The sequence below is a fragment of the Ursus arctos genome, unplaced genomic scaffold (assembly GCF_023065955.2).
Source record: "Ursus arctos isolate Adak ecotype North America unplaced genomic scaffold, UrsArc2.0 scaffold_19, whole genome shotgun sequence".
In the NCBI taxonomy this organism is placed as follows: domain Eukaryota; kingdom Metazoa; phylum Chordata; class Mammalia; order Carnivora; family Ursidae; genus Ursus; species Ursus arctos.
In genome coordinates, this window is record NW_026622863.1 from 57,106,252 (window position 1) to 57,132,808 (window position 26,557).

The following is a 26,557-nucleotide window of genomic DNA, read 5'->3' on the forward strand; positions in this document are numbered from 1 at the left end:
ATTAATACACCTGTATGACAAAAATTGGTAACAAATGATTTACTGTGTTTTTGGATTTCATCAATTAAAATTGGAAATTTGTTTTCCAGTTTTCTCTCTTGTTGTAAATGTCTACATAATATCCTCAATTTTATCTCATGGTTTGCAAAGCCTAAAATATACACTTTTTGGCTCTTTTCTGAGAAACGTTTGCCAACTCCAGCTCTAAAATGTAGATTATTTTAAAACATAAACACCTTACACTATCAATGCCTTACAGAGTTAGTAATAATTCTTTATATCACCCAATATCCAGGTGATATTTCAATGTCCCCAATGGAAAAAAAACAAAAACAAAACAAAACAGAGAGCCCTTGAAGATTGATTTATAGTATTAAGGAGGGGCATGGCTGAGGTCAAGGGAAGGAAGAGACTGGTCCAAAGTCAACCAGAAATTCAGGAATAGGATCGTGGACTGTGGAATCTGGGAGGAAATCAGAATACTAGGCATGGACAAAAGCTGGAAGGATCCACTTAGTCGGGGAGTTTTGGATAGCAGTGTCAGAGCCCCGGTTAGAACTGGCTTATATGCAAGAGGGGATGGTTGGCTTAGGTGCCTAAGAAGGTTATGGGGATGGTTCGTGATGTCAGAATGTGACACGGGTACCAGAGTCTCAAGTACTTGAAGTGGTGACTTAAGCCAATCAGCTCTCTCACACATGCTCTTGCTCTCTCTCTCTCTGTGACACTTTCTGTCACTCTGCCTACTTCTCTCCCTCTGTTTTTCTTTTTGGCGTGTGTGAATTGTTTCTCATTTCTGCTTGTCTCTTTCCTTCTGTGGATCTCATTCTAGTCTCTGTAGACAGACTTTTTAGATGGAGGGAACATAGCAGCTACTGACACACCCAATTAAGCAAACACAGCAGAAACAAAGATCTCCCTTCTTTTGGCATCTTGATATTGCTCCCAGGGAAGAACTCTGATTGGCTCTGAATGAGCCCACCCCTTGGATCAATCTTTGTTGTCAGGGAGGAAGCAATGCTCTTATTGGCTTGACCTGGGTCATTCAGCAATCTCAGTGCTTGGGTGGGCAGATGGGAGGGATTAGAGAACTGTGTTTGATATTTTCACCAGAGTTATGCGAAATGAAAGAGCAGATTCCCAGAAGAAGTGGGGAGCTGTTCTTGAAAGAAGAGGGAAGGGAATCCAGGAAGTCAGAAACAATGGGCCTTCAGAACCCAAGGGGCTGAGTCAGGAGGTTCCAGGGTCACAGTGTCCAGGATCCCTCAGGGCAAGGCACAGCTGGCAGGATAAGCAGATGCCAGTTCTCAGGTGTAATCATGAGCTGGAGGATGAGTCATCAGGCAATGGTTCAAGGACACGAGTTTGAGGGTGAGGGAAGTATGAGGCTGGGTATCTGTGTGGGACTTCAGAACAGGTGTTGGTGCTAAACCCAAAGGGCACAGGAGGGCTGGGGTTTGGCAGTCTCACCAACGTGGGGGTATGCATCATTAATAGGCCCGTAGGGTTCCAAGTCCATTCTGAGCCATATGCAACTTCAAAGGTGTGTGACGGTGTCCCTGGAAAATTCTCTTCTCAGAGTGTAGGTCTGTACAACCGTGATACCATGGGCAATCCTCAGCATTTGAATTCTGCCTCTTCTGACTCCTTAGCAATAGACTTTGCTCAAGTGATCTCACCTCTTTCAAAACTCCATTTTCTCATCTGTATAATGGGGAAGACAGTCCTCACTTGGACCCATGTGAGGAATAGAGATGAGTTCTGAGAAATGCCTGACACATCACACAGCAGGCATATAAGAAATGGAAGCTGCTTCATTCTGGATAATGGGGTAAGGGAGCTAATATTAACTCAGTGTGTGCTATGTGTACATCCACTTTCTTTTCATAATTTTATTTTATCCTCCCATTTACCTTGAGAAGTAAATTTTTCTCCCCCCTACTTTATTTTTTTTCAAGATTTTATTTATTTATTTATGTATTTATTTATTTATTTATTTATTCGAGAGAGAGAGAGAGAGAGCATGAGTTGAGTGGATTGGCAGAGGGAGAGCAAGAAGCAGACTTCCCACTGAGCAGGGAGGCCTGCTCCCAGGACCCCTGAGATCACAACCTGAGCCAAAGCCAGACAGCCCAACTAACTGAGCCACCCAGGTGCCCCACTCCCCACTTTAAAGAGAGGCAAAGTGAAGTTCAGAAAAATTAAGTCACTGGGGCGTTTGGGTGGCTCAGTCGTTAAGCGTCTGCCCTCGGCTCAGGGCATGATCCCAGGGTCCTCGGATTGAGCCCCACATCGGGCTCCATGCTCCGCTGGGAGCCTGCTTCTTCCTCTTCCACTCCCCCTGCTTGTGTTCCCTCTCTCTCTGGCTGTCTGTCTCTCTGTAAAATAAATAAATAAAATCTTCAAAAAAAAAAAAAAAGAAAGAAAAATTAAGTCACTTACCTGAGATCACAGGGCAAGCAATTAGGATTCACACCTGGGTTGGTCTGACTTGTGAGGCCGAGTTCTTTTGCTCACACCCCATGGCTGATTGACGTAGGGATCAAGGAAAGACTGAGTCTAAGATTGGCGAATCTGCGGATGACAGTGGTTTGCAAGCTAGTATTTATTTAAGTATTTCCTACGTTCCCTGGTCTGGGCTGGGTGTTAAAGAAAACACCAGTGAACACCAGATGCGTTCCTTCTGCTCATGAAGATGTGTTCAGCAACAAAATCAGATTAAATAGTTAAGAACACAGAAAGACAGATATGCAGAGCACAGCAGAGGAGAAGTTCTGGGTTTGTAAGAATGAACAATAGGGCTCCAGAGAAGTGTAGCTCCCTTTCTATTTCTGACAGAATGCTGATGAAGCAGGGGCCTGAAGAGAGAATCCAGGAATAGAGATTTGGGCAGTAGATAACAAATTGGAAGTCTTACTAAAGTTCCTCTCCTTGGGAAGCTTAGAGGGGACGATACAGATTACTGACTCATGGGGCTATGAAGTCAAGTGGCCTGGGGTCTACCTCTACTGGATTTGGGAGCCCAAGTCAGGAAGGTTGATGCCCCTCAAGGCCAGGGTCCTGCTGTGGAATTGGTGGGGTCAGGAGTCTGCATTCTGGGGTCTCATTTTGGATATGATGAGTGTAAGTGTCTCAGAAAGTTTGGGGACTTGCTTGAATTTAGTCAGTATGGGGTCATTGTTAGTATGGTGTCAGTTGGTAGACTTTATTTTAGAGTTTGTGTGAAATAAAGGGTCAAGGTGGTATGTGGAGTTGGGAAAATGAAGACTGGATGGGGAAAGAGTCGGACGTGAAAGTAAATATGAAATTTTAGATAGAAATTGGGTTGGAGATGGGATAGAGCTGGAACAGGAGTGAGAATGTTAGGAGTGGGGTGAGTTGGGGATGAGCTCATAGGGAGATGTCAGTGTGGGCTTCCTGGAATATTATTATAGCTTGGGATGGACACTATGGTTTGAGTTGTGCATGGGTCAGGCTTGGAACTGAGGCTATGGTGATATTCAGTTTGGGGTCAAGATTGAGTTTGGTTTATGTTTAGGGAATCAGGGTTTTGGTCAAAGTTTAAGGTTGGTTGAGGTGTGAGTTGTAGCTCGAGCTGACATTTGGAGTCAGGGACTTGGTCAGGAATGAGGTCCCAAGTTGAGGTATAAGTTAGAATTGGACACGGATAAAGGAGAGTTAAGGGTTAGTTGGGTATATGAGTGGAGGTTTCAGGTTGACTCTGGCTTGTGTCAAGACTGGTGTTGGGAACTGTGTCACAGTAAGAATTGGAGTTAGAATTATGCTTGAAGCCAGAGACTGAGATCTCTCTCACCCTCTCACATGCATTTGATCATATCTGAACACGACTTCTCAATGAATGGCACCACCATCCATCGAGCAAGAGACCTTGAAGTCTTAACATCTGACTCCTTCACCACATCCTACGTTTAATCCACCCCCAAGACCTGTTGATTCTTTCCTAAGCACATATGGAATCCATCCTCTTACTGTTATCTCCACCTCTTAAATGGCCTTAACTAAGTCACCGTCATCTCTCATCTGGACTACAACGATGGTCTTCTTATGGGTCTGCATCCCCTTAAAACCCATCCTTCATATAGCAGGGAGAGTGATATTTTGCAGATACAAATCTTGTTATGTCACTCTTCTGACTAGAATCCAAGTGGTTCACCATCTTCCACAGGATAAAGTCAAACTCGTTATGACATACATTCTTCATTGTCTGGTTCCAGCCAACCTTCAGTCTCTGAGCTCCATCCATAACCCCCATTTCAGGACCTCTGCACATGCTAATTCCTCTAAATGATATACTCTCTGGTTTCCTCCCATTTTATTCTAGTTAATGTTTACTGCTCTTTCAACTCTCAGCCTATTGTCAATTCCTGGGTCCAAGTCTCTAGGAAGGGCTTTCATAATACCCTGTGCCTTTCCTTAACAGCACAGATTATACTTGTAATTTTACATTTGTTTGTGAATTATGTATCTTTCTTTTACTCTAGACTGTCAGCCTCTTGAGAGAAGGGACTGTCTGGGTTTGTGTGCCATTGTATCCTCAGCATCTAGCCCAGCCTGGTATATAGTTGGTGCTCAATATGTATTCCTTAAGTGAATAAAGGATTGGATCTGAAGACCGTGTGGGAGGAGGGCTGGGGAGAGTGGTTCTCTAGTTGGACTGGAGGCAGGAGTGGTTTGTTGGTTACTGTGGCTTCAAGAGACAGATTCAAGTTAGAATTGGGTTTGGATTCATGGTTTAGGATCAGATTTGAATTTAACTGTTGAGGTCTTAGTAAGGAAGATTTTGGCTCCAGGAACCAAAAACTCCAAATCTGATAGGAAACCCAAAGAAGTCACAAAATGAAGAGGCTCCATAGTTTAATTCACTAGCTCAGAGATCTCACCAAAAACCCCAATTATCTCCATCTCTCAGTTTGGCCACCTTCACTGTTCCGGCTTGGTCTGCCAGCCACTTTGCTCCATGGTTCCTGGAGGGCTGCCACAGTTCCATAATTTACATCAGGGACATCATCTGGCAGAAAAAATGGGAACTCTTAAGGTGTGTCTTTTGAAAACTTTCCCAGAAGTGCCCCCAGTGATCTTCCTTTCACTCCTTATTGACCAGGATACCCTCTAATGGACATTTCTAAACCAGTCACTGGCAAGCAGAATATAGGTTTCACGTTTGATGCAGTAAAGCTTATTGTCATGATAAGGACAAAAGGTTATCCAAGCAAAATCAGGGTGTTCACAGAAGGAGTGAATGCCTGGGTAAGCAACATTAATGCCTATTATGGGTCAGATTATGGAACAAAGGTAGAATTGGGTTTGGGTCAGCATTGAGGTAAGATTTGGGCTGATAGCTGAGGAACCAATTACATTTTGGAGATCTGATTTAGAAGTTGGGGTCAATTCCACTTTTAGGAATTTGCCTTCAAGTAATAATCAGACAATGTCCCATCTTACTCAAAGTGAAAGCTAAAGTCCTACAAAATGGTCTTCAAGACTATGTCATTGAGTCCTGTGAGGACCCTTCAAGAGTCCTGTTAGGTCTCTGATCTCATGGCCTGCCCTTGTCTCCCTTGCTCGTTCTGCTCCACTCAAAATGTCTTCCCTGTTAGAGCATTCTAGTCACACCCCTTGCCTAGGTCACCTGCCAGTTTGCTCTGCCTGGAACTCACTGCCCACAAGTGGTTACATAGATCCATTCACCACCTCCTTCAAGATTTTGCTCAAATGTTACCTTCACATGGAGTCTTTCCAATCATTGTTCCAAATATTACAACCCCAGGGATCTCTGAGAGTGGAGGGAACCAATAACTCCCTATCCCTCTTCCCGCTTTTCTTTTTCTCCATGGCGCTTCCCACCATCTAACAAACAATATATTTTATGTATTTATTTTTGTATTCATGGTCTCCACCCAGTAGGAGAGGCTCTGTGAAGGAATTTTTGTCTGCTTTGTTGACTGCTTGCTGTGTCCTCAGGAACAGAACAGTTTCTGGCAGAGTAGATGCTCAGCGAATCCTTGAACGAACGCCGGAGCAAAGACGAATGTACAAAGAAGTTCATTCCATCCTTATTATAGTGGTAACTATCCAAAGTACATCAATTTGAAACACACATTACATAAATCGTGTTTCAACCATAGAGTGGAATACTATCCAATCCTTAGGAAGGAAAAGGAAATATCTAAATGCACTAAGAGGGAAAATTGTTCAAGGTATTTTACAGAGAAAAAGAGTTCTATTACACAAGGCTTAAGTATGGAGTTCTTTGTTATAAATACATAATACAATAGCAATCTGTGTATAATATGAGAACACAGACTAAATTGGTAACAGCGAGCATTTAGTAAGGTGGGGTTAAGGAAAGCTCCCTCTTTTTAATTCGTATCCCTACATCAGGGCTGGAAGTGGGTTGGGGCTCAAAGACACCATCGGGATCCAGCCTGCACAAATTGCCACAGGCTGGTCTGAATTAGGGTACGGGGTGTAGGCCACCCCTTAGAGGGAATGACAAGCAAATGGCCCCAGAGGAGGCCATTCCCTGAGCTCTGCTGTTCCTTGACTCCTGCTGCAGCGGCCCCCTCTCAGATCCTACACCTGCAGCAGCCGCCAGGGACATAGGGGCAGAATGGGCGGGGCGAACTGGCTGGGTACCGCCCGCCCCTGGCCTGGAGAGGGAGGGTGGAGAAAGAATTGAGTGCTGCCAATTGCTTTCGCTGCCTCAGGGCTTCGAGATAACTGCGAACGCAAGATGGGGGAGTCTCACAGCCGGCTCCGCCTGCACCCCAGGGCGCTGGGGGCGGGCGTGGGGGCGGGGGTGGTATAAGAGGGCCGCCCTGCACAGGGCTGGGCACGCTTGGCTCCCAACCGAGACTGGAGCCGAGATCACATCAGACCCTCCGGAGGTGAGAAGGGGCCTCATTTGGGGTGGGGGATGAGGCTGGCTGGAAGGCTGGCTCCTTTTTCTGAGCGGAGGGGGGGTGGCTGGAATCCCGGTAGTGAGAGATGAGGGACTGGAGGTCCGGAATTTGGGGTCTGTTAGGAAAAAAGGAACTGAGGATCTAGACCTGCGGATGAAGAGGGATGGGAACCCAGATTCCTGAGTCCCAAGGGGAAGGGAGGTCTGGAGGCCTGGCCTCCTGGGTCTGAGTAGGGGAGAAACTGGGGATATGGACTTCTAGGTCCGACATAGGAGGGGCTGGGGCGCAGACTCCTGGGTCTGCTGGAGGAGGGCTGGGGGCTTGGACTCCTGCTTCCTGAACTCTTTGTCCTTCCCAGCCCCAGCAGAAGAGACCCTTGCTCTGCCTGGCAGCCCCCGGAGAGGCTGAGAGAGGCCACCATGGCAGGATCCCTTCTCTTGCCCCTGCAGATCCTACTACTGACCTTAGTCCTGGGGTCTGCTGGCCAAGAAGGTGAGGGCTGGACTGGGAGGTCTGACTTCACCCCTGGGGCCTTCCATTGTCCCCACTGACCCTTGTCAGGGCCCCCTCTCCCCGAGGACTTCCTGGGTCAGGACCCTCTCTCTGCAGCAGCTTCCTCCCACAGGAGACAAGACTCTTCTACCTCCTGCCCCCTTTCTTCCTGCTTCCTTCTGACTCCTGGGGTCTCTGTGCCTTCCGGGCCATCTCCTGCACTCAGTGTCCATCCCATCAGCCTCTGGTTGCCTCCAGACAAGACGTTCCTCCTGGATTTATGAGCGGGCTCCCTTTGCATCATCGCTCTCCGTCTCCACATCCTGCTTTCTCTGCACTGTTCCCGTTCACTGCCTCTGCATTTCTCATGCCTCTCTGTCTTTTTCCATCTTTCTCTCCAAATCCGTCAGCTGCTGCTTCAGCCCCCTTGAAGCTTGCTACCCACGTTTTCTTCCTTGTCTCCATCCAACCCAAGGTGACAAGAGTGGGGAGAAGATTATTGATGGAGTGCCATGTACAAGAGGCTCGCACCCCTGGCAGGTGGCCCTGCTCAGGGGCGATCAGCTCCACTGCGGTGGTGTCCTGCTCAATGAACAGTGGGTCCTCACGGCCGCCCACTGCATGATGAGGTATGTGGCGGGGACACTGCAGCCCTCTCTCAGGGTTCCTGTCCCTCCTCCCAATCACAGTGTTTCTCTCTGGATGTCACTCTGTTCTCTCAGCAACTACAACGTGCACATGGGCAGTGATCAGCTGGGTGATAAGAGATCGCAGAAGATCCGGGCCACGAGGTCCTTCCGCCACCCCGGCTACTCCACTCAGACCCACGTGAATGACCTCATGCTTGTGAAGCTAAGTAGACGAGCCAGGCTCTCATCGAGTGTGAGGAAGGTCAACCTGCCCTCCCGCTGTGAACCCCCTGGGACCACGTGCACCGTTTCCGGCTGGGGCACCACCACCAGCCCTGATGGTGAGGCTGCCTCTGAGACCCGCTGGCTCCCGACTCCTCCCTCAGACCCCGGAGACCCGGAGTCAGGCCCCATCTCATGACTCATGACTCGAGTGTTGAGCCTCCAGTCCCCTCCTCCTTCAAGGTCCAAGGCTCTTCCTCTCTCCATCAGCACTCAGGGGGCTGCAGACCCAGACCTCTAACTGACCTCCCCTCTCTCCACCAGTGACCTTTCCATCAGAGCTCATGTGCACGGATGTCAAGCTCATCTCCTCCCAGGATTGCAAGAAGGTTTACAAGGACCTACTGGGAAAATCCATGCTGTGTGCTGGCATCCCCAACTCCAAGACTAATGCTTGCAACGTGAGACTCCACCTGTCCCCAGCCCCGGATCCCCTGTCTTTCCCTCCATCCAGAAATCTGTGCATCTGATCTTGGTGCTGAGCAAGTCTCTTGTACCCCCAACTCACCCCAAGCCCTGTTTTCCTAGCTCTCTCTCCCCTGCTCTCTGTCTGGGGTGGGAGTGGGAGACCAGGAGGCTGGCATGACTCTAGGGATGGGGCAGAATGGCTGGAAAAGATAAGGTTGGGACAGGCACTGTCTTCAAGGCCAAACTTCAAGTGGGTGCCAAGATAAATTATATTCTACTAATGTAACATTTTTAAAAATTAAAATCCATGCAAAAAGTCCACGATGAACAAAATATCAGAATTTTCAATGAAGAGCCATCTGTCCTACTGAACGGTTCATTTGCCTCGGGCTACGGTGACGGGGCAGGACATCACTGTCCCGACGCGGTCTTTATCTAAAGTTGGGATACTGTGCTCATTATGGACTTTTGCATACTAAATTTTTTTTCAAGAATTGCATTAATATGTTATTTATTGCAATTATTGAGACTTTGTGCCTGGAGCTAATGTCTCCACCTCATCCCAGTCCTGGTTTTAGGGAAGGAACTATCTCTCCCCCTCCTCCTTGTTCCCCCTTCTTCCTCTTTTTAACCTCCTCTCTGTATCTGAATGACATTGTCTTCCTCTCTTTGTGTGGGATTCCTCTCTCTCTCTGCCCCCCCCCCCCCCCGCCTGTGCCCATCTCTGCTCCTTCCCCACTCCCTACATTTCTGCTTCTCTGTCCCCCTCCTCCTTCTGCCCTCTCCTCTCCACCCTTCTTCCAGTACCCCACTCTCTTTGCTCACATCTGCACCCTCAGTTTTCAGGGGAGGTGGGATGGTGTGTGTTAGAAATGGGGGGGAGGGACAGGGATGTATGTTCTAGAGAATGCGTGGCGGGGGTCCCCTTCTTTCCTAGAGAGGGCCGGCTCCATGAATATGCGAGCTGTTCAGTAGCCCAGGGCTTCATAATCGGGAGAATCCCACACAAATGATTTCATGCACTTCCATTGCTGTCTTGAATCTCTTTAATAGTTTTTGAGCAAGGGGGCCGCATATTCATTTTGCACTGTGGTTTTTGAATTATGTCACCCGTCCTGCCCCTGCTTGCCAGGGCCACTCTGTCCCCCTTTCATGCGCAAGGGTCATGTACCCATTCTCTGGAGATAATGCTCCTTCTCCCACTGGCTTGGCGCAGAGTCCTTAAAGGCGGAAAGTAAATGGGGCTCTGACGCCCTGGAAGCTCCACCCCCTTCCCAGTGATTGGTCCCATTGGCCAGGGCTCAAGCCAATGTGTTCAGAGAGCCGGTTTGTTCTCTCCATGACAACACTGACTCCTGTTCTCCTATTGGTGCCCAGGGACCATGAGTCTCTCCCATTGGCCAGGGTGGAAGTCCACGGTCTGACAGCACAAAGACGTGATAACGCAGACCGTGGACACGTGGGTCTGTGGTGGTTGTTCTGAAACCGAGGCTAATCTGCTCTTTCTTCTCTAGGGTGACTCAGGGGGACCACTGATGTGCAAAGGTACCCTGCAAGGCCTGGTGTCCTGGGGAACTTTCCCTTGTGGCCAACCCAATGACCCAGGTGTCTATACCCAAGTCTGCAAGTACGTCAAATGGATAAATGAGACCATGAGAAAGCATCGCTAATCTCTGCATACCTCCCACCTCTCCATCCATGCGCCCTCAGCAAGAAATTCACAGAAATAAGGACGTGATGAACTGTAGTCATATTTGACTTTACCTTTCCTCAAAGACATATTAAAACCTGAACAATAGGCCACGTGTGTAAACCAATCAAGTTAGCAAAGACCTAACACCAGCATGAAACACAAAAACTTCAGTGCTGGTAAAGACGCAGCGAGACCAGCACTTTCAACCGGTGGAATTGTAAATCGTGCCATTTTTGTGGAAGGCAGTGTGGCAAGGTGGTTTGAGACCCTTATTTACCGGGTCGTGGACCCTGTGATTCTAGCTGAGGAAGATACTACTTAAAAAAAAAAAAAAATCCAAAGTGTGGAACAAGGTTTGAATTCATCACACTATTTATCATAGCAAAACAGTGGAAACATTGAACATGTCCCAAATTAGTGGTTTATGTAAACAATAGGCCTGTTTGGGACAGGGATATGAGGAAGCTGCTAAGGGTAATAACTTGGCAGAATTGCTAGTGTTATGCAAGAATGTTTGTGTTATATGATGGAACATGAAAAAAGAAAGATACAAGCGTGTGTGTGACTCTAGTCGTGTAAAATGAAATGTTTACAGAATAAAATCTGGAAAGACACATACTAACCCTCCTTCCCCTTTTGTAACTTGAAAACAAAGGTGGGAAAGCTCTGAAGATCTAAGGCTGGGGAGGAGGAACCCTTAAGAGAGGGAGAGACATCTGATTTTGAGCCCTCGCCCTGCCTCCTGCCTGGTGATCTGTCTCTACCCATCTCCCAGATTTCAGTTTTCTTCATCTGTAAAATGGGTTGGAGAGAGGAAGAGAAGGTCAATGGGGAAGAAGGAAGGGCAGAGGGAGGAGAGAATAAGCCTGCTTCATTGGGTGGAAAGGGATATGAAAGTGTTCCTGAGTATTTCACGGGTGGCAAACCAGGAGAGAGGGATGTTTTCAAGCAGGATAGGGTTGGCAGGTGGGTGGGACGCCAGGGTCCCACAGGAACCCACCCAGAGTGAGAAAACAGCATCCTCGGTTCCAGAGGAAGAGGGAGGTGGGAATCTGGGTTGGTGGGCTTCTATTCTCAAAGAAAGCAGGGAAGGGACTTCTGGAAGGGAGGAGGGTGGAGTCCCCTGTGACTCAGAGCCTGGCCACGCTCTTGGCTTCCCGCCATCAAAGGCTCCCTGGGCAGTCACACCTCAGACGCTGCTGACAGAAGGATCCTCTCCGGCCCAGGGCTCACCCTCCTGCCTGTCTTTCCAGTTGCTCCCCCAGAATTCTCAGCCAATGTCCTCCGGATCCTTCCTCTCCTCGTCTCATCTCCCTAGCAAGTCTCTCCTAGCCCCCCGCTCCTCCACCCCTCCCCATATTGCAGAAATCCTGCAGGCACCAACTCCCAGCACACAAAAGGCTAAGCCCGTTCCTGGCACAAAACACAGGAGTCTAGACCACCAGCCCTTCCTTCCTCAGACCTAATGTCCCCACCTCCAGCACTTCCTCCCTCAGGCTCAGGCATCCAGACCTCTGGCCCTTCCCGCCTCAAGATCAGTGTCAAGTTTAAGGACTGTCAAACGGGGCGCCTGGGTGGCTCAGTCAGTTAATCGTCTGCCTTCAGCTCAGGTCATGATCTCAGGGTCCTGGGATCGGGTCCTGGGATCGGGTCCCACATTGGGCTCCTTGCTTAGTAGGGAGCCTGCTTCTCCCTCTCCCACTGCCCCTCCCCCTGCTGTGCTCTCTCTGTCAAATAAATAAATAAAAACATTTAAAAAAAATAAGGACTGTCAAGGGTTTTGGCCACCCATCACCACAAAGATTCAACAACTTCCCTTCCCCCCAGCCAGCACCCTCAAATCAATATTCACCTGAAGTTTGAAAACGTAATGAAATGTCGCAGTCATACTAAGTCCTCCTGGAGACACCTGGCCCTTCCTCTTGGCAACCACTGTGTATATAAGTCTGGAGGTGGGGGGCACCTGGGTGGCTCAGTTGTTAAGCGTCTGCCTTCAGCTCAGGGCCTGATCTCAGGGTCCTGGGATCGAGCCCCTCATCGGGCTCCCTGCTCCGCAGGGAGCCTGCTTCTTCCTCTCCCACTCCCCCTGCTTCTTCCTCTCCCACTCCCCTTGCTTGTGTTCCCTCTCTCGCTGGCTGTCTCTCTCTCTGTCAAATAAAGAAATAAAATCTTAAAAAAAAAAAAGTCTGGAGGTGCGTTGGTTTGCAATGACTTGGGATAGAACTTTTGTTGGATTTTAAAAAATAACTTCTTTTCTCTTTGGGCAGACAATACAACATAGTAGTCAAGGGTGCTGACTCCAGAACTAGGTTTCTTGGACTCCAGCCCCAGTTCAGGTATCTACCAGCTACTTGCACGTTACTGCTCCGTCCCCCTTCCTTCATCCCTGAAGTGAGAGAAGTAACACCTATTTCCCAGGTCTTTTATGAAGGTTAAATAAATTTAACTGACACAGAATAAGCTTTCAGTGAGTTTTGGTTCTTTTCTTTTCTTTTCTTTCATTCTTTCTTTTTTTTTTTTTTAACTTTAGATTAGAAGGTGAGGAAGAGGGGCGCCTGGGTGGCACAGCGGTTAAGCGTCTGCCTTTTGCTCAGGGCGTGATCCTGGCGTTCTGGGATCGAGCCCCACATCGAGCCCCACATCGGGCTCCTCCGCTGGGAGCCTGCTTCTCCCTCTCCCACTCCCCCTGGTTGTGTTCCCTCTCTTGCTGGCTGTCTCTCTCTCTGTCAAATAAATAAATAAAATCTTAAAAAAAAAAAGAAGGTGAGGAAGACTCTACTTATTTATTTATTTTGTATTATGTTACGCTAGTCACGATGCAGGACATCGGTAGTTTTTGCTGTGGAGTTCCATGCTGCCTTGTTTGCGTATGATAGTGATTTCTGGCACTTTTTCCTGCTTACACTCTCACAAAGTGCTCTTATACCACGTTTTCTTTATTGAAGGCATTTGTGGAGCATATCAATGTTGGGAAAAATATCCCGTAAATCCTGACGTGTGGCACGTGGCAAGGGCAAACCATAAAGGTCACTGGCAAAGGCCGGCAGTTGGGGACTTCATTCTCTCTCTTAGAGGTTCTTAGAGGCGGAGTCCCTCCCCACCTATCACCTCCCTCCTTCCCCATGAGGCTCTCAACAACTCCTCCCGAACCCTCCCATCCCCCATTGTGCTAAGGGACACCCAAAGATGGGCCACGTCCGCCTCCGTGTTGGAAGTTGAGTTCCAGTCCAAAAGGCCCCACCGTTTCCTGGCTGTTGGATGTGGAGCAAGTAACTTCCTTCTCTGAGTCTCAGTTTTCTTTTTTTGTAAAATGGGAGTGGGTGTAATGAAGACATTTAGTCATTTGGTCAACATTTCCTAAGCCTTCCTCTGGTCCCGTGAGGGCACTTGGGACACGGAGCGGGGGTGAGTCAGCCTCAGCGCCTGCCCTCAAGGAGCTCACGGTGCAGTGGGGGGAGACGGACACGGATCCAGATGCTCACGGTGCAATGCGTCTTGAAGGACGCACCTGCTGTGGGAACTCGGGTGAGAGAGTGACTAACCCAACCGCAGGGGGTGGAAGTTGGGTGGTGTTCAAGCGAAGGCTTCCCGAAGGAGACGATGGCTAAGCAAAGACTTGAAGGACAAGTTGTGGTCAGGAGAAGGTGAGGAGAGCATTTGGAGAGGGGGAATAGCATGCACGAGGCCCAGAGGTGAGAGAGCAATCTTCATGGCTGGGGCATGAGACCCGTGGGCAGAGCAGGGCTGTGCAATGTGGCAGCTGCTCGCCGCGGTGGCTCCTGACTTGTGGAATGTGGCAAGTTTCAACTGACACGTGTTGTGAGTGGAAATCACACCGGAGTCCAAACATTTATGACGTGCAAAATAAGATGACAAACTATCTCTAAAATGTTCTTATTTTGATTTCACATTGCGATTTTGGATGTATTGGGTTAAAGGAAATACTAAAATGAACTTCTGTCTCTCTCTCTCTCTTTTTATTTTTACTGTTTTTTAATTATTATTTTTTAAGTAGGCTCCATGCCCAGTATGGAGCTCAACACGGGGCTTGAACTCATGACCATGCGATTGAGATCTGAGCTGAGATCATGAGTCAGCAGCTTAACTGACTGAGCCACCCAGGAATCCCACTCTTTTACTATTTAAAAAAAGCGTGGCTACTAGAAATTTTAAAAGTGCATGTGTACTTGGCAATGTATTTCTGTTGACCAGGGCTGCTGTGGATGCCAAAGGTCTTCCAACACCGGCTGAGGGGCTGGGACTTTGCCCCGGAGTGATGGGGGAGCCAGGGCAGGGCTATGAGCAGGAGAGGGGCAGGGTCAGCTCTGGGTGCAGGAAGCCCCCTCTGGGGTCAGGTGAAGGATACAGAGAAGGGGCAAGAGCCCAGGGTGATGGTCCAGGTGGGAGAAGATCAGGTCTGAGCTGGGGCTAGGGTCATGGGGACGGAGAGGAGATGGTGGGCCGGGCTGTAAGCAAGGCAGCCTGGTGTCCGGGAGGATGGTGGGTTCTGAGAAGATGCTGAGTTCAGTGGGAACGTGAATGTGAAGGGCCTGGGGGAGGTTGGAGGCAGGGGAACAGCCCTAGAGTATGTCGAATGCCAAATATTGATGTTCATCCCCCAGTGCCGGGCCCGAGCTGCTACTGAGATGGACATTACTGATATGGGTTGTCCTTATCTCCCGTGACTTCCTTGCATGCTCCTTCTCATGCCCGGTGCTCACCACGTCCATCCTCATCTCCTTCCCCGCGGCCGCCACACGCCAGGCCTTCTCACCTCGCTTCTGACCAACACCCAACACTAGGCGCAGCTTTTGGGGTCCAACTTTGCAGGCACCTCCTCAAATCCTGCTGGATCCCTCCATAACTGCCAGGGCCCCCATCTCACACTCCCACATTGCTCTCAAGTGTTCTTGCGTTCCTGCTTGTTTCCAAGTCTCTTCCTAAGTGTTGCATCTCATGGGAAACCCTCCCGTGTCCCACTGGCTTCCCCACTGCTCCCCACACCATCCCTCTGGCTCCCCAGGGGCCTAACTCGCTTCTGGGCAGAAGCGTATGCTTCTCCTGGAAATGCAGGGGAAGTCAGGGGAGGATAAGCACACGGAGACGTAGAGAATGTCAACAGAGAGTCGGAGAATTGGGAGGAAGACAGAGAGAGATGGGGAAAAGGGCAGAGGGACAGAGACACAAGTAGAGCCTGAGATGAGCACAGGAAAACATGAGAGAGAGAGACAGAGAGAGAGAGAGAGGTGTGCAGACACCCCCACCACGGCCAGGGACAGAGGTGGACAGTGAGACCTCACAGGTGGGCAGGCTTGGAGCAGGGGGACCAGGACTGTCAAATGTTCTGATATCCGGCAGAAGTGGGTAGACAATGAAAGGACAGCCACAGGACTGTCAGAAAGGGACAAAGGGAAGCTGTTGACACAGCCGCCCGCCTGCCCGGAAAAGAGATTGAGAAACGGAGCTGCTGGGAGCATGGCACTGGGTGCTGGGGGTGGACAAAGCCCGATTGTTTGAGGCCCCTTTCCCCACAGCGCTGGGCCGCACCCCAGCCCAGGGCAGGGGCGAGTGCCAGCTTGGTGACACATGCTTTCTCACTGGCTTGCTGGCTACGGTGGGGACACGGAGGTCGTCAGCACCCACAGAGGGACTTACGGGCAGGTGCGTGAATCACCCCAACCCCACTGACCCATGTGGCCTGGTTTTCAGTGCCCGAAGGCAGCAGACCCAGGAGTCTGCAGGCCTAGAATGCTCACAGACAGAGGTGAGGGGATTCCTGCATGCCAGGGGACACTGTTCGCTTGCCTGGGTGTTGGTCCTCAGATCCCTTCTTGCTCAAGGACCTAGAAGTCTAGGGACTGAGAACAAGCACCCATCTTTCCTCCTTCAGACTCCAAAGTTCAGGTGCCCAGGTCCTTCTCCTGAAGGTCTAGAATTCTAGGCCCCCTCCCCTCCTCCCTCAGACCCAGGAGTCCAGGCCCCCAGTGCACTCAGGGACTGGCGCTCCCCTCCCTGGAAGGCCGGTCAGGGGTCACCAGGAGCAGAGCCACGGGGATATGGGGATGCAAGGAATGTGTGTGGGAGGTCTGGGTGAGGAGGAAAGGGTGGGGCGGCCTCCTGGGGAGACAGGGGTTAAAAGGAAGCACCAGGAGTGTCTGTGGACAGGAACAGCCTCTTCCAGGGAGGCCAGGAAGCCCAGGTGTCTGTCTAGCCTGGGCCCCACAGCCCGTACATCCTCTGCGGTCTGTCTCTCCGGCTCTGGCTCCTGGGCATCCTCTCTGCTTTCAGGGTCCTGTCTCTCCCCACAACTCCCTGCATTCCTGACTCTCTCTGCTCCTGTGTCTGTCTGCCTGTGACACGTGCTGTCCCCATCCCAACCCAAGAACCCCTCGGCCAGGAGTCCTCTGGACCCCCAGGCAGCCAGCCCCCAGCAGGTAAGATCACACTGCACCCCAGAACCTCCAGGTGCGGGGGTGAGTGACACGGTGAGCACAGAAGAAAAATCCCATGGGGAGGGAAGAAGGTCCGGACCCCTCCTGGGCCATCCCCTCCTGTCAGCAGGTAGGCACGCTGGAGCCCAGAGAAGTAAGAGACGCAGAATGTGAACCACAGACCACATGCGTGGTTCTGGGTTCTTACTCAACCTGCCTTCATGGGGCCTTCATGGGAACGGAAGACATGGTTAGCATGACAAGAGGCCAGGGGAAGGATGGAGGTCAAGGGTCAGGAGAGCGGTGGAGGCTGGGGAAGGGGAGGATAAGGATGGGCCTTGAGGGGGTCAGAGAGAGGAACTGAAGAGCACTTGGTTTCCCTTCTCAGGAATGGGCATGAAGAAGCTGATCGTAGCCCTGATCCTTATGGCTGCAGGTGGGAAGAAAGGGGATGGGGTGGGGCAGTGGGGGGGGGCAGGTAGGGGCTGCTGATGGGAAAGTTTGGAATTGGGGAGGGGGATTCACACAGGTATGGAGGTGGGGTAGGCTTGGAGTGAGGAGGAAGCAGGTGGGGGGCTAGGTTAGGGATGGGGGTGCAGACAGGAAAAGGGTGGGAGGTGGTCTGGAAGGTGGGGAAGAATTTGAGGATGGGGGTGGGGAGGAGATGACCTGGAACAATGGGACGGCATTGGGGTTTACACTGGGGGATTCGCCTGGTGTCTCCAGACCTCCTCCCTGACTCAGACCCTTCCTCTCTCAGCCTGGGCAGAGGAGCAGAATAAGGTGCTGCACGGTGGACCCTGTGAGCAGACGTCTCACCCCTACCAAGCTGCCCTCTACACGTCAGGTCACTTGCTCTGCGGAGGGGTCCTCATTCACCCGCTGTGGGTCCTCACCGCCGCCCACTGCAAAAAACCGTGAGTCTCCATGCCATGAGTGAGGCATGGTTGCCATGGGACCCCGGGGGTGTCTTACAGATTTCAGGCATAAAGTGACACACACATCCCCCTGTCCCAGCATGAGGCCATCTGATAACCAGGTTCATCTGGCCAGTACTTAACTGAGCATTAAATATCCATCAGGCACGGTTTGAGGCCCCGGAGATAGCAGTGAAGAAAACAAGCAAAACTGCTACTTTTATGAGCTGACCTTCTAATTGGGGAATCAGACAGTGCAGAGCCCTGTAGACAGCGATGGAGTGAAGGATTTCAATCTAAGTGAGGTGGGAAACCACTGGAAAAATTCAGTCAGGGAAGCAGCAGCATCTGATTTACATTTTTAAAAACCATTTCATTTATTTATTTATTTACTTGTCAGAGACAGAGAGAGAGAGAGAGAGAGACAGAGCACAAGCAGGGGGAGTGGTCGGCAGCGGGAGAAGCAGGATCCCAGCTGAGCAAGGAAAGTGGGCTGGGCAAGGGGAGATGAAGGGATGCATGCACGTAGAATGACCTAGGACGTTGGCTTGGACCAGGGGATGAAGGATAGTTGAAAACTTTGGGAGGTGTTTTGAGACCAGCAGGACTCGGTGATGTGGGATGGAAGCAGCAGGGCTGACCGCCAGGGATTTGACTCAAACGAGTGAATGTTCTGCTGTGTCTCTGTGAGCCAGGGGAGAGGGAAATAGAACCAGTTTGGATATGGGCAAAGGAGTGTCAGCATTTGCTCTAGCCAAGGTGAGTCTGAGATACCAGGGAGATGTCCAAGAAACATGAGGGTAGGTTCCTGGTGCCCAGAGGAGAGGTCAGACCTGGAGGTAAACATCAAGGGGTCATCCACAAATAAGTGGTATTTAAACACAGGACGGGATGAGATCATTCAAAAAGCGGGCATAGGTAGAAAAGCAGAGGGACCAGGTCTAATCCTCAGGGCACTAATGATCACTAGTTAGGTTAACAGTTGCCATTTTGTTCAACGCTAACTATCAGCCCGGCGCTGAGGTAAGCAGTTTATATACATTTCCTGGAATCTCCACAAAAGGGACTCCTGGCCCCATTTTGCAGATGAGAATACTGCTCAGAGAAGTAGTAAGTGGCAACTCAAGTGTTTGGAAATCAACATGTGCCACTTCCTAGTGTGGGGGGAGGGGTCTAATCATGCAAGGTTATGGACTCCAGGACCTCATGATGGTCCCCCCCCCCACCCCCGTGCTTGGGGAAACTCGGCTTCACTCCCACTATTCTCATTCATCCATTTGGTGCACATTGATCAAAGCATCTGCTAAGTGCCAGAGCTGGGCAGTGGGGATTCAACAGTGGATGAGAGAAATACACAGTCTCTGCCCTTAGGAACACAGGAGCAGAAAGGCACAGAACGATAGTCATTTAACAAACGAGCCCTCAAAAAATCATATAATTACAAATCACCCTAAGTCCAGTGAAGGAAAAGAACAGGGATGGCTTCCTGAGCGAAAAGAACAGAGTACCTGCTAATTTAGATGGAGGAGGTGTTAGGAAGGACCTTCTGGTGAGATGAAGTCCAGGCTGAGGCATGGAAAACGGGAAAGGGTAGACATAGGAAGAAGGGGGAATGAGCATTCGGAGCAGAAGAAATGCAGAGACAACGTCCCTGAGGTTGAAACGGTCTGGAGTGTTCAAAGAAAGTTACCAGTTCGCAGCAGGGCAGAGGATGGTGGAATGAGTTTTATTCCAAGGGCAATGGGGAGCCACGGGAGAATTTTGAGCAAGGGAGTGACTCTTTGATCCATTTCACAAATATTTGTTGGATGTCTATCATAAATATGATGGACACAGGTCTAGACCCTGAGGATGAACAAGACCAAAATCCCATCTCGATATTCTAGAGCTGTGCTGCCTGATGCTGTAGCCAAAAATGGGCAATTGGCCAATTAAATTTACATTAAGAAAAATGCGATGAGATGACAAATCCAGGAGCCATGCGTCAAGTGCTCAGGAGCAGCCTGTGTCTAGTGGCCACCATATCAAACAGCTGCCTGATTGAGGAAGTTCTATTGGACAGTGTTGCTATGGTAGGAGGAGAGACAATAAAATAAGTAAATATTTAACAACACAAAGATAGTATATCAGATGGTGATGGTAGATTCTTGGATGACAAAGAAAACAGGGAGAAAGGACTTGCCTGGTAGGGTAGATATTTGCATTTTAATTGGATCATCTGGGAAGGCCTCACGCAGAAGGTGATATCTGAAGGAGGTGAGGGAGGAAGCCATGCAGGTATGTGGGGGAAAGAGTTACTGACAGAGGGAAGAGCCAGTGCAAAGGCCCTGGGGTGAGAGGATGACTCATGCAAGGTGGGAAGCCGGTGTGCCTGGAGCAAAAGGAGAGAGGAAGAGAGTGGGAGGATATCTGAGAGGTGATGGGGGCAGGATGTGCAGGACCTTGTGGGCCAGGGTGAAAACTTCAGCCTTTACTCTGAGTGAGATGGGAGTCATGGAAGGGTTCGGAGCAGAGGAGGGACAAGAGGAGGTGGGATATTTTATGTTGTTAAAATTTCTCTGGTTGTTTTGTGGAGGATAGACTGTGGAGGGGCAAACACAGAAACAAGGAGTCCAGTGAGGTGCTTACTGCCATAGTCCCAGTAAGACATGATGGCTCCAGACCAAAATGGTAGCAGTGGGGGAGGTGAGAAGTGGTCACATCCTGGATATACTTTGGAGAGCCAAAAGAACTTCTGGGCAGCTTGGATGTGAGGCATGAAACAAAGAGAGTCAAGAATAGTCTCCAAGGTTATTCTGGAAGGATGAAGTTGTCCTTTTCTGAGCTGGGAAGATTGTGAGAACAGGCCAGATGGTTCATGGTACACCAGGCCACCCCCATCTCCCTTCGCAGCCCTTTCTGGAGTCTCAGCTGCAGCCCAAGGGCTCCAGGTAAGACCCAGCCCTCCTCTTTCCCAGGAATCTTCAGGTTTACCTGGGGAAGCACAACCTTCAGCAAAGGGAGAGTTTCCAGGAGCAGAGTTCTGTTCTCAGGGCTGTGGCCCACCCTGGCTACAATGCTGCCACTCACGACCAGGATATCATGCTGTTGCGCCTGGCTCGACCGGCCAAATTCTCTGAACGCATCCAGCCCCTCTCCCTGGAGGAGGACTGCTCAGCCAACCACAGCAGCTGCCACATCCTAGGCTGGGGCAAGACAGCAGATGGTCAGTAGGGGGAGGGTTATGGGGAAGCAGATCAGTGGGGGGCAAGCTATGGAGGAGGTGGGCTAATAGTGAGGACCAATAGGGCAGTGTGTCAGTGGGGAGGATTGGCAAATATGGGAGTTGAGGGAACGAATGAACAGCCGGTGGAGAAAGTAGACCCATGGGTGAATGGTATGGAGAGATAGGCCGTAAGATGAAGGATCAATGAAGAGGGAGGGTCAGTGGGGAGATTCAAATCAAGAAGGAGGCCAATGATGGAAAGGGACCAATCAGGATGCACAGATGATCAAGAAGAGATAATGGAGGAGGGACTAATGGAAGAAGAGAGATTAATAAGGCAGGGCAGCAACTGAAAGATATGAATTGAGAGTGCAAATGGGGTGGAGAGAGATAATGGGGAGGAACCAACTGAGGAAGGGTCAGTGGTCAAGAGGAGTCACTAGAGGAGGGACTGGTGTAGGAACAAGTCCAGTAGGTCAACAGGAACCATGGAAGGTAGTTGGGTCACTGAGTGAAGGGCCAAAAAAGGAAGATGGACCATTGGAAGAAGGGCGAATAGGAAGGGAGAACCTATGGGGGAGGACGGGCTCATTGAGGAAAGGACCAATGAGGGGGGTGGACCTCTGGATTAAGGCCCAATAAGAAGGGAGAACCAATGGAAGAAAATGGGACCAGTTACGAAAGGACCAATGGTCAAGTGTTGGCCAATCAGGATGAATCAACAGGAAAGAAGGGTCCAATGAAGGATGAAAGGGTGGAGGAGAGACTAATAGAAGAGAATCTAGAGGTGAGCTGGAACTACTGAAGAAGGTGGGACCAGTGAAAGAGACAAGTAGAGGCAGGACCTGAGAGAAAGGGAAAACCAATAAGGAATGAGGACTAGTAGAGGAGGGGCAATTAATGAGGAAGACAGGCCAATGGGAGGAAAGAATGATGTAAAGAGGGACCAATCAGGAGTCAGGGCCAAAGGAAATGGGCTTTTATGAATGAAAGACAAATAGGAAGAAGGAAACCAGTGGGAAATAGGGACCAGTAGGGAAGAGAGAACTTAAAGAGGTTGGAAGATCACTGGGGAGGACGTGGGAAGGACAGGCTGCGAAGTTAGCCTGGCCCATCTCTCTCTGCAGGTGGTTTCCCTAACACCATCCAGTGTGCATACATCCACCTGGTGTCCCGTGAGGAGTGTGAGCGTGCCTACCCCAGCCAGATCACCCAGAACATGGTGTGTGCCGGAGATGAGAAGTACGGGAAGGATTCCTGCCAGGTGAGGCCACCAGGACCTTCCCGTTACATAGCCAAGAACAGAGACAGGAAGAGAGAAACACACAGACCCAAACAGAGCTTTACAGAGACATGCTGGGCGAGAATCCCAGGGAGAGAGTCTCAGTTGGACATTCAGAGACACAGCGAGGAGCAGGCAGAGATATAAAGACAGCCGGCAGAGACAGGAAAGGCAGAGACAAGCGTAGAGATAGAGAGATCAAGAACCAGAGAGACACAGCAAGGAGGCAGATGGTGTGAGGGAACTGTCCTTCCTCACACAGGGGACTGTCCTGTTGGACATGACCAAGCTCTGGAGGCGGGCGGACCACAGCTGGGGAGAGACAGGGCTCCATCCCCACTCCCAAATGCTTCCTTTAAGTTGGGTTTTTTTGATTCCCCATCATCCACTGGGTCTCTCCTGTTTATGCCAAAATTTACTCCAGTGCATTGACGGACCTGAAGAGACCAATCAAGAGGGAGAAAGAGACAGAGCTAAGAACAGTGATACATAGCAACTTTTCTCTCCCCAGTTTTGTTGAGAATCCATCAGCATCCATACATCAGTGTAGAAGTTTCAGGTGTATAGCGTGATGTTGGACTTCCGTTTGTGCGGAACGATTCCCGCAGTCAGTTTAGTTAACACCCAACATCCCGTGTAGACTCAATAAGAAGAGAAAGCAAAGCAAAGAAACAGAAAAGAAAAATTTTCGTTCCTTGTGATGAGAGCTCTTAGGATGTATTATCTTAACAACCTTCGTAGATGCCACACAGCGGTGTTGACTACAGTTACCATGCTACACATTACATCCCCGGTACTTACCTTGTAACTGGAGGTTCATTCTCTTTCTTAGGTCTCTTTCTCTCTCCTTCTGTCTCTTTACATGTACATTGGCATATATAAACATAGCTATGATATGAATAGATTTATATAAATATAATGCTTATGTAATACAAATGTAATACCATGCACTCAATGTTTTATTATATATATTTATAAATATATATAAAAATAAATATTATATATAAATATATATAAATATATTATATTATATATAAATATATAATATATAAATATATATTACGTATATGTATATTTTTTTCTCTCTCTCTCTCTGTCTCCACCTCACTCTGGACTTCTGCCTCTCTCCACACCTCTCAGTCTCTGTTCTTCTTCCTTTAAAAAAAATGTTTTTTTAATTTATTTGACACAGAGAGAGCACAAGCAGGGGGAGCAGCAGAGGGAGAGGGAGAGGGAGAAGCAGGCTCCCCCCTGAGAAGGGGGCCCAACACAAGGCTCTCAGTCTCTGCTCCTAGCGTTATTCTTTTTCTTTTCTTCTCTCCACACCTCTCTGGATCTTGGTGTTCTCTATTTCTCTGTGTTTCTGAGTCTCCCTCCCTCAGACTCTCTATTTCCCTATCTGTGACTGTGTGTGTGTCTGTCTCTCTGTCCCCAAGTCTATCCATCTCTGAGTGTCTCTCCCTCTCTACATGACTCTATGTGTCCTTCTGTCTCCCTGTCTGTCTTTCTTTTTTAAAGATTTTATTCCTAAGTAATCTCTACACCCAATGCAGGGCTTGAACTCACAACCCTGAGATCAAGAGTCACATGCTGTACTGACTGAGCCAGCTAGGCGGCCCTGTCACTCTGTCTTTCTTTTCTCTCTGTGTGTTCCTGTAACTGATTCTCTCCCTCTTTCCCACAGGGCGATTCTGGGGGTCCACTGGTGTGTGGAGACCGTCTCCGAGGCCTTGTGTCATGGGGGAATGTTCCCTGTGGATCCAAGGAGAAGCCAGGAGTCTACACCGACGTCTGCAGATACGGCCACTGGATCCGGAAGACCATTCAGGCGAACTAACCCTGACATGTGACATCTGACTCTTGACCTCTGGCCCCCACTTGTTGGCTCCAGAATATCTCTGACCAAGACTTTGCCTTCCCCCCACCTGCATAGATCCAACCCTTAATGCTTAATAAAAGCAGTGACGTGACCGTACAGATTCACCCTGGTTTTACCCCAGTCCCATCCTTGCATCACGGGGGGCAAGTGGGTACGTGGGCTAAGGTCTTACCCCATCACTAAGAAAATACAGGAACACCCCTTCCAAGCATCTCTCCGTCCCTGGTTATTCCATGGGCTCTACTTCGTCCTACAGGGGAGTGGTCACGAGTCCGGCAAAACCTGGATTGGAATCTCAGCTCTGCCCCTCGCTGGTTGTGCACCCTTGGGAAGGGCCTCCCCTCACTGTGTAGATGTTCTCATCTGTAAAATGAAGATAATAATAGTAGGTTCCTCATAGGGCGGTAGTTGTCATTGGGAGGATTCAAGATTTCCAACGTGTGAACACATACAACAGTGCCTGGCACACTCGCTTGAGCAATAAAGAGCGGATTTTATTCTTAGCGGTGCTTTTGCTTTTATCCCACGTCTGTCTCTTTCAAGTCTAGATATTCTTAGTTCCCTTTGACTCCTCAATTTCATTTCTCCTCCCCTCCAGGAAGACATCCGTAAGCACTCCACCTTGTGCTAGCCTTCACGGTGGCTCTCTCCCCTAAACCCCTTTTGTAGAGGTGAAAGACGTAGGGGGAGAGGGCTGGGAGACCACACTGTGTGGGTAGGGGGTGGAAGAGAAGGTGGGAGAGCAGAGCAGGGCCTAGATCCCAAAGGACGTCAGACCCCAGGTTGAGAGGATGAAACTTTCTCCTGAGGGCAGTGGGGAGCCATGGAAGGCTTGTGAGCAAGAGCAGCGCTGGGACCTTGTACGGGATGGACCAAAGGGGAGAGACTGGAGGCCAGGGAGGAGGTTGAAGTGACAGTGTAGGGAAAGAAGGGGGCTGAGCTGGGACCAGGTGGTCTGGAGAAGGCGGCTGCCTATGAGGTCACGGTATGGAGAGGGTTGGGTTGATGACGTTCATGGTCATAGAGGGGACAACCTGTAGAAAGTCCTGGGGATGTGAGAACACCTGGTGTGCCCCAGAGATGGCAAATCAGCCAGGATGGTGGAGCCGGGGTTTGAGGTGGGAGAAGGGGGTGGGATGGCTGGAAGCGTAGGTCAGTGGACGATGGTGCCGACCTTGAGTGCCAGGAAGAAGCACTTGGCCTTGAGAAAACAACAGGGTCCGATCTGCATACTAGAAAGATCTTGCTGCAGTCCATTCGAGGGGACAGCAATGGGCAGGGAGGAGAAGAGGCTGGAGTTCCCCAGAGAAATGAGGGGAGCAGACAGGCCCAAATGGGCAAGGCCCTACGGCTGCTCCCACAGACATGCACCACGCACGGTCCCTAACTGATGTACGTGCCTCTACCCCCAAGGCCCAGGGCTGTCCCTGTCCTCAGAGAAGGGACACTGCATCATCTGTGAGGAAGGCACAATATCTTCTAAGCCAGGGGTCCTCCCAGGAAGGAAGGCAAGGGGGACAGTTAGGGGCTTCCAGATAGAGAGAGAGAGAGAGGGAAAAGACAGCCTTACATAGGGGCTGGATTTAGGAGCAAAGAAATATTTGGGAACAGAGGGAGGATCGGAGACAACAATTCATTAGTTTCGATATTTATTGCAACCATATTTTTGCCCAGGGCAGCGTAGAAAGAAATCAGACTTTATGAAACAGAGCAAACACATCCTAGATGTTTAGGGTCAATCGTGTGTCATTCTGAGACGGGAGAGTTATGTGGTCTGAAGACAGAGGGAGTATTTTAAAAGAACGGAGTCCCTCAGTTGCAAAGATCTCCGGATTTGGAGGAAAAGCACATGTCTTAAGAACTGAAGTAAGGTGAAAGTTGATCAAGCCATGGGATGGAAGGGAGTGGCTGATTTTTATGTGTGTGTGGAAATACTAAGTCATGTGAAGAGCCTGGGCCCGCCTTCACCAATCCCTTCTAAAGGTTTTAGATGGTAAACAGGGCCACGAAATGCACCAGAGTCACCAGGAGGAACCAGTCAACCCCTGTCCAGAGCAAAATCAACTTCAGTTAATGAAGAAAGAATTATCTTCTTTAAGGGATACGACGAATAACAAACACTTACTTAGTACATGCCAGGCACTGGTCTGAGGGCTTTATATATTAACGCATTTAATCTTCACAGCACAACTAAGAACTAAGTACCACTAAGTACTGTTCCAATGTTCCAGATAGGGAAACTGAGGCACAGAGGCTCCATGATTTGCCCAAAGTTTCACAGAGAGTAGTTGGCCAAGCCGGCATTTTTTTTTTCTTGAAGATTTTATCCATTCATTTGATGGAGAGAGGGAGAGAGAGAGAAAGCACAGCAGGGGGAGAGGCAGGGGGAGAGCGAGAAGCAGGCTCCCTGGTGAGC

The 26,557-nt window shown here is 49.7% G+C and overlaps 2 protein-coding genes across 2 annotated transcripts; both read left to right on the plus strand.

Annotated features, from left to right (window-relative positions):
• Positions 1-6,863: 6,863 nt before the first annotated feature.
• KLK7 (kallikrein related peptidase 7) lies at positions 6,864-11,036 on the plus strand. The gene is made up of 6 exons (XM_044380053.2): positions 6,864-6,908; positions 7,282-7,415; positions 7,891-8,044; positions 8,138-8,385; positions 8,591-8,727; positions 10,249-11,036. Exons 2-6 carry the CDS (start codon positions 7,343-7,345, stop codon positions 10,402-10,404), a joined length of 768 nt encoding a protein of 255 aa, XP_044235988.1. The 5' UTR covers positions 6,864-6,908; positions 7,282-7,342; the 3' UTR covers positions 10,405-11,036.
• Positions 11,037-16,617: 5,581 nt separating this feature from the next.
• On the plus strand, positions 16,618-24,606 carry KLK6 (kallikrein related peptidase 6). Its single transcript, XM_026488293.3, has 6 exons — positions 16,618-16,861; positions 17,247-17,294; positions 17,619-17,775; positions 20,733-20,980; positions 22,108-22,244; positions 23,947-24,606. Exons 2-6 carry the CDS (start codon positions 17,249-17,251, stop codon positions 24,097-24,099), a joined length of 741 nt encoding a protein of 246 aa, XP_026344078.1. The 5' UTR covers positions 16,618-16,861; positions 17,247-17,248; the 3' UTR covers positions 24,100-24,606.
• Positions 24,607-26,557: the final 1,951 nt, after the last annotated feature.

Bases quoted from the DNA above. Each gene is read 5' to 3' on its own strand.
- KLK7 (XM_044380053.2), top strand. From the start codon at position 7,343: ATGGCAGGATCCCTTCTCTTGCCCCTGCAGATCCTACTACTGACCTTA. The intron at 8,045-8,137 runs GTATGTGGCGGG...CTGTTCTCTCAG, and splicing joins GCCGCCCACTGCATGATGAG to CAACTACAACGTGCACATGG. The intron at 8,386-8,590 runs GTGAGGCTGCCT...TCTCTCCACCAG, and splicing joins CACCACCACCAGCCCTGATG to TGACCTTTCCATCAGAGCTC.
- KLK6 (XM_026488293.3), top strand. From the start codon at position 17,249: ATGGGCATGAAGAAGCTGATCGTAGCCCTGATCCTTATGGCTGCAG. The intron at 17,776-20,732 runs GTGAGTCTCCAT...CCTCTTTCCCAG, and splicing joins GCCGCCCACTGCAAAAAACC to GAATCTTCAGGTTTACCTGG. The intron at 22,245-23,946 runs GTGAGGCCACCA...TCTTTCCCACAG, and splicing joins ACGGGAAGGATTCCTGCCAG to GGCGATTCTGGGGGTCCACT.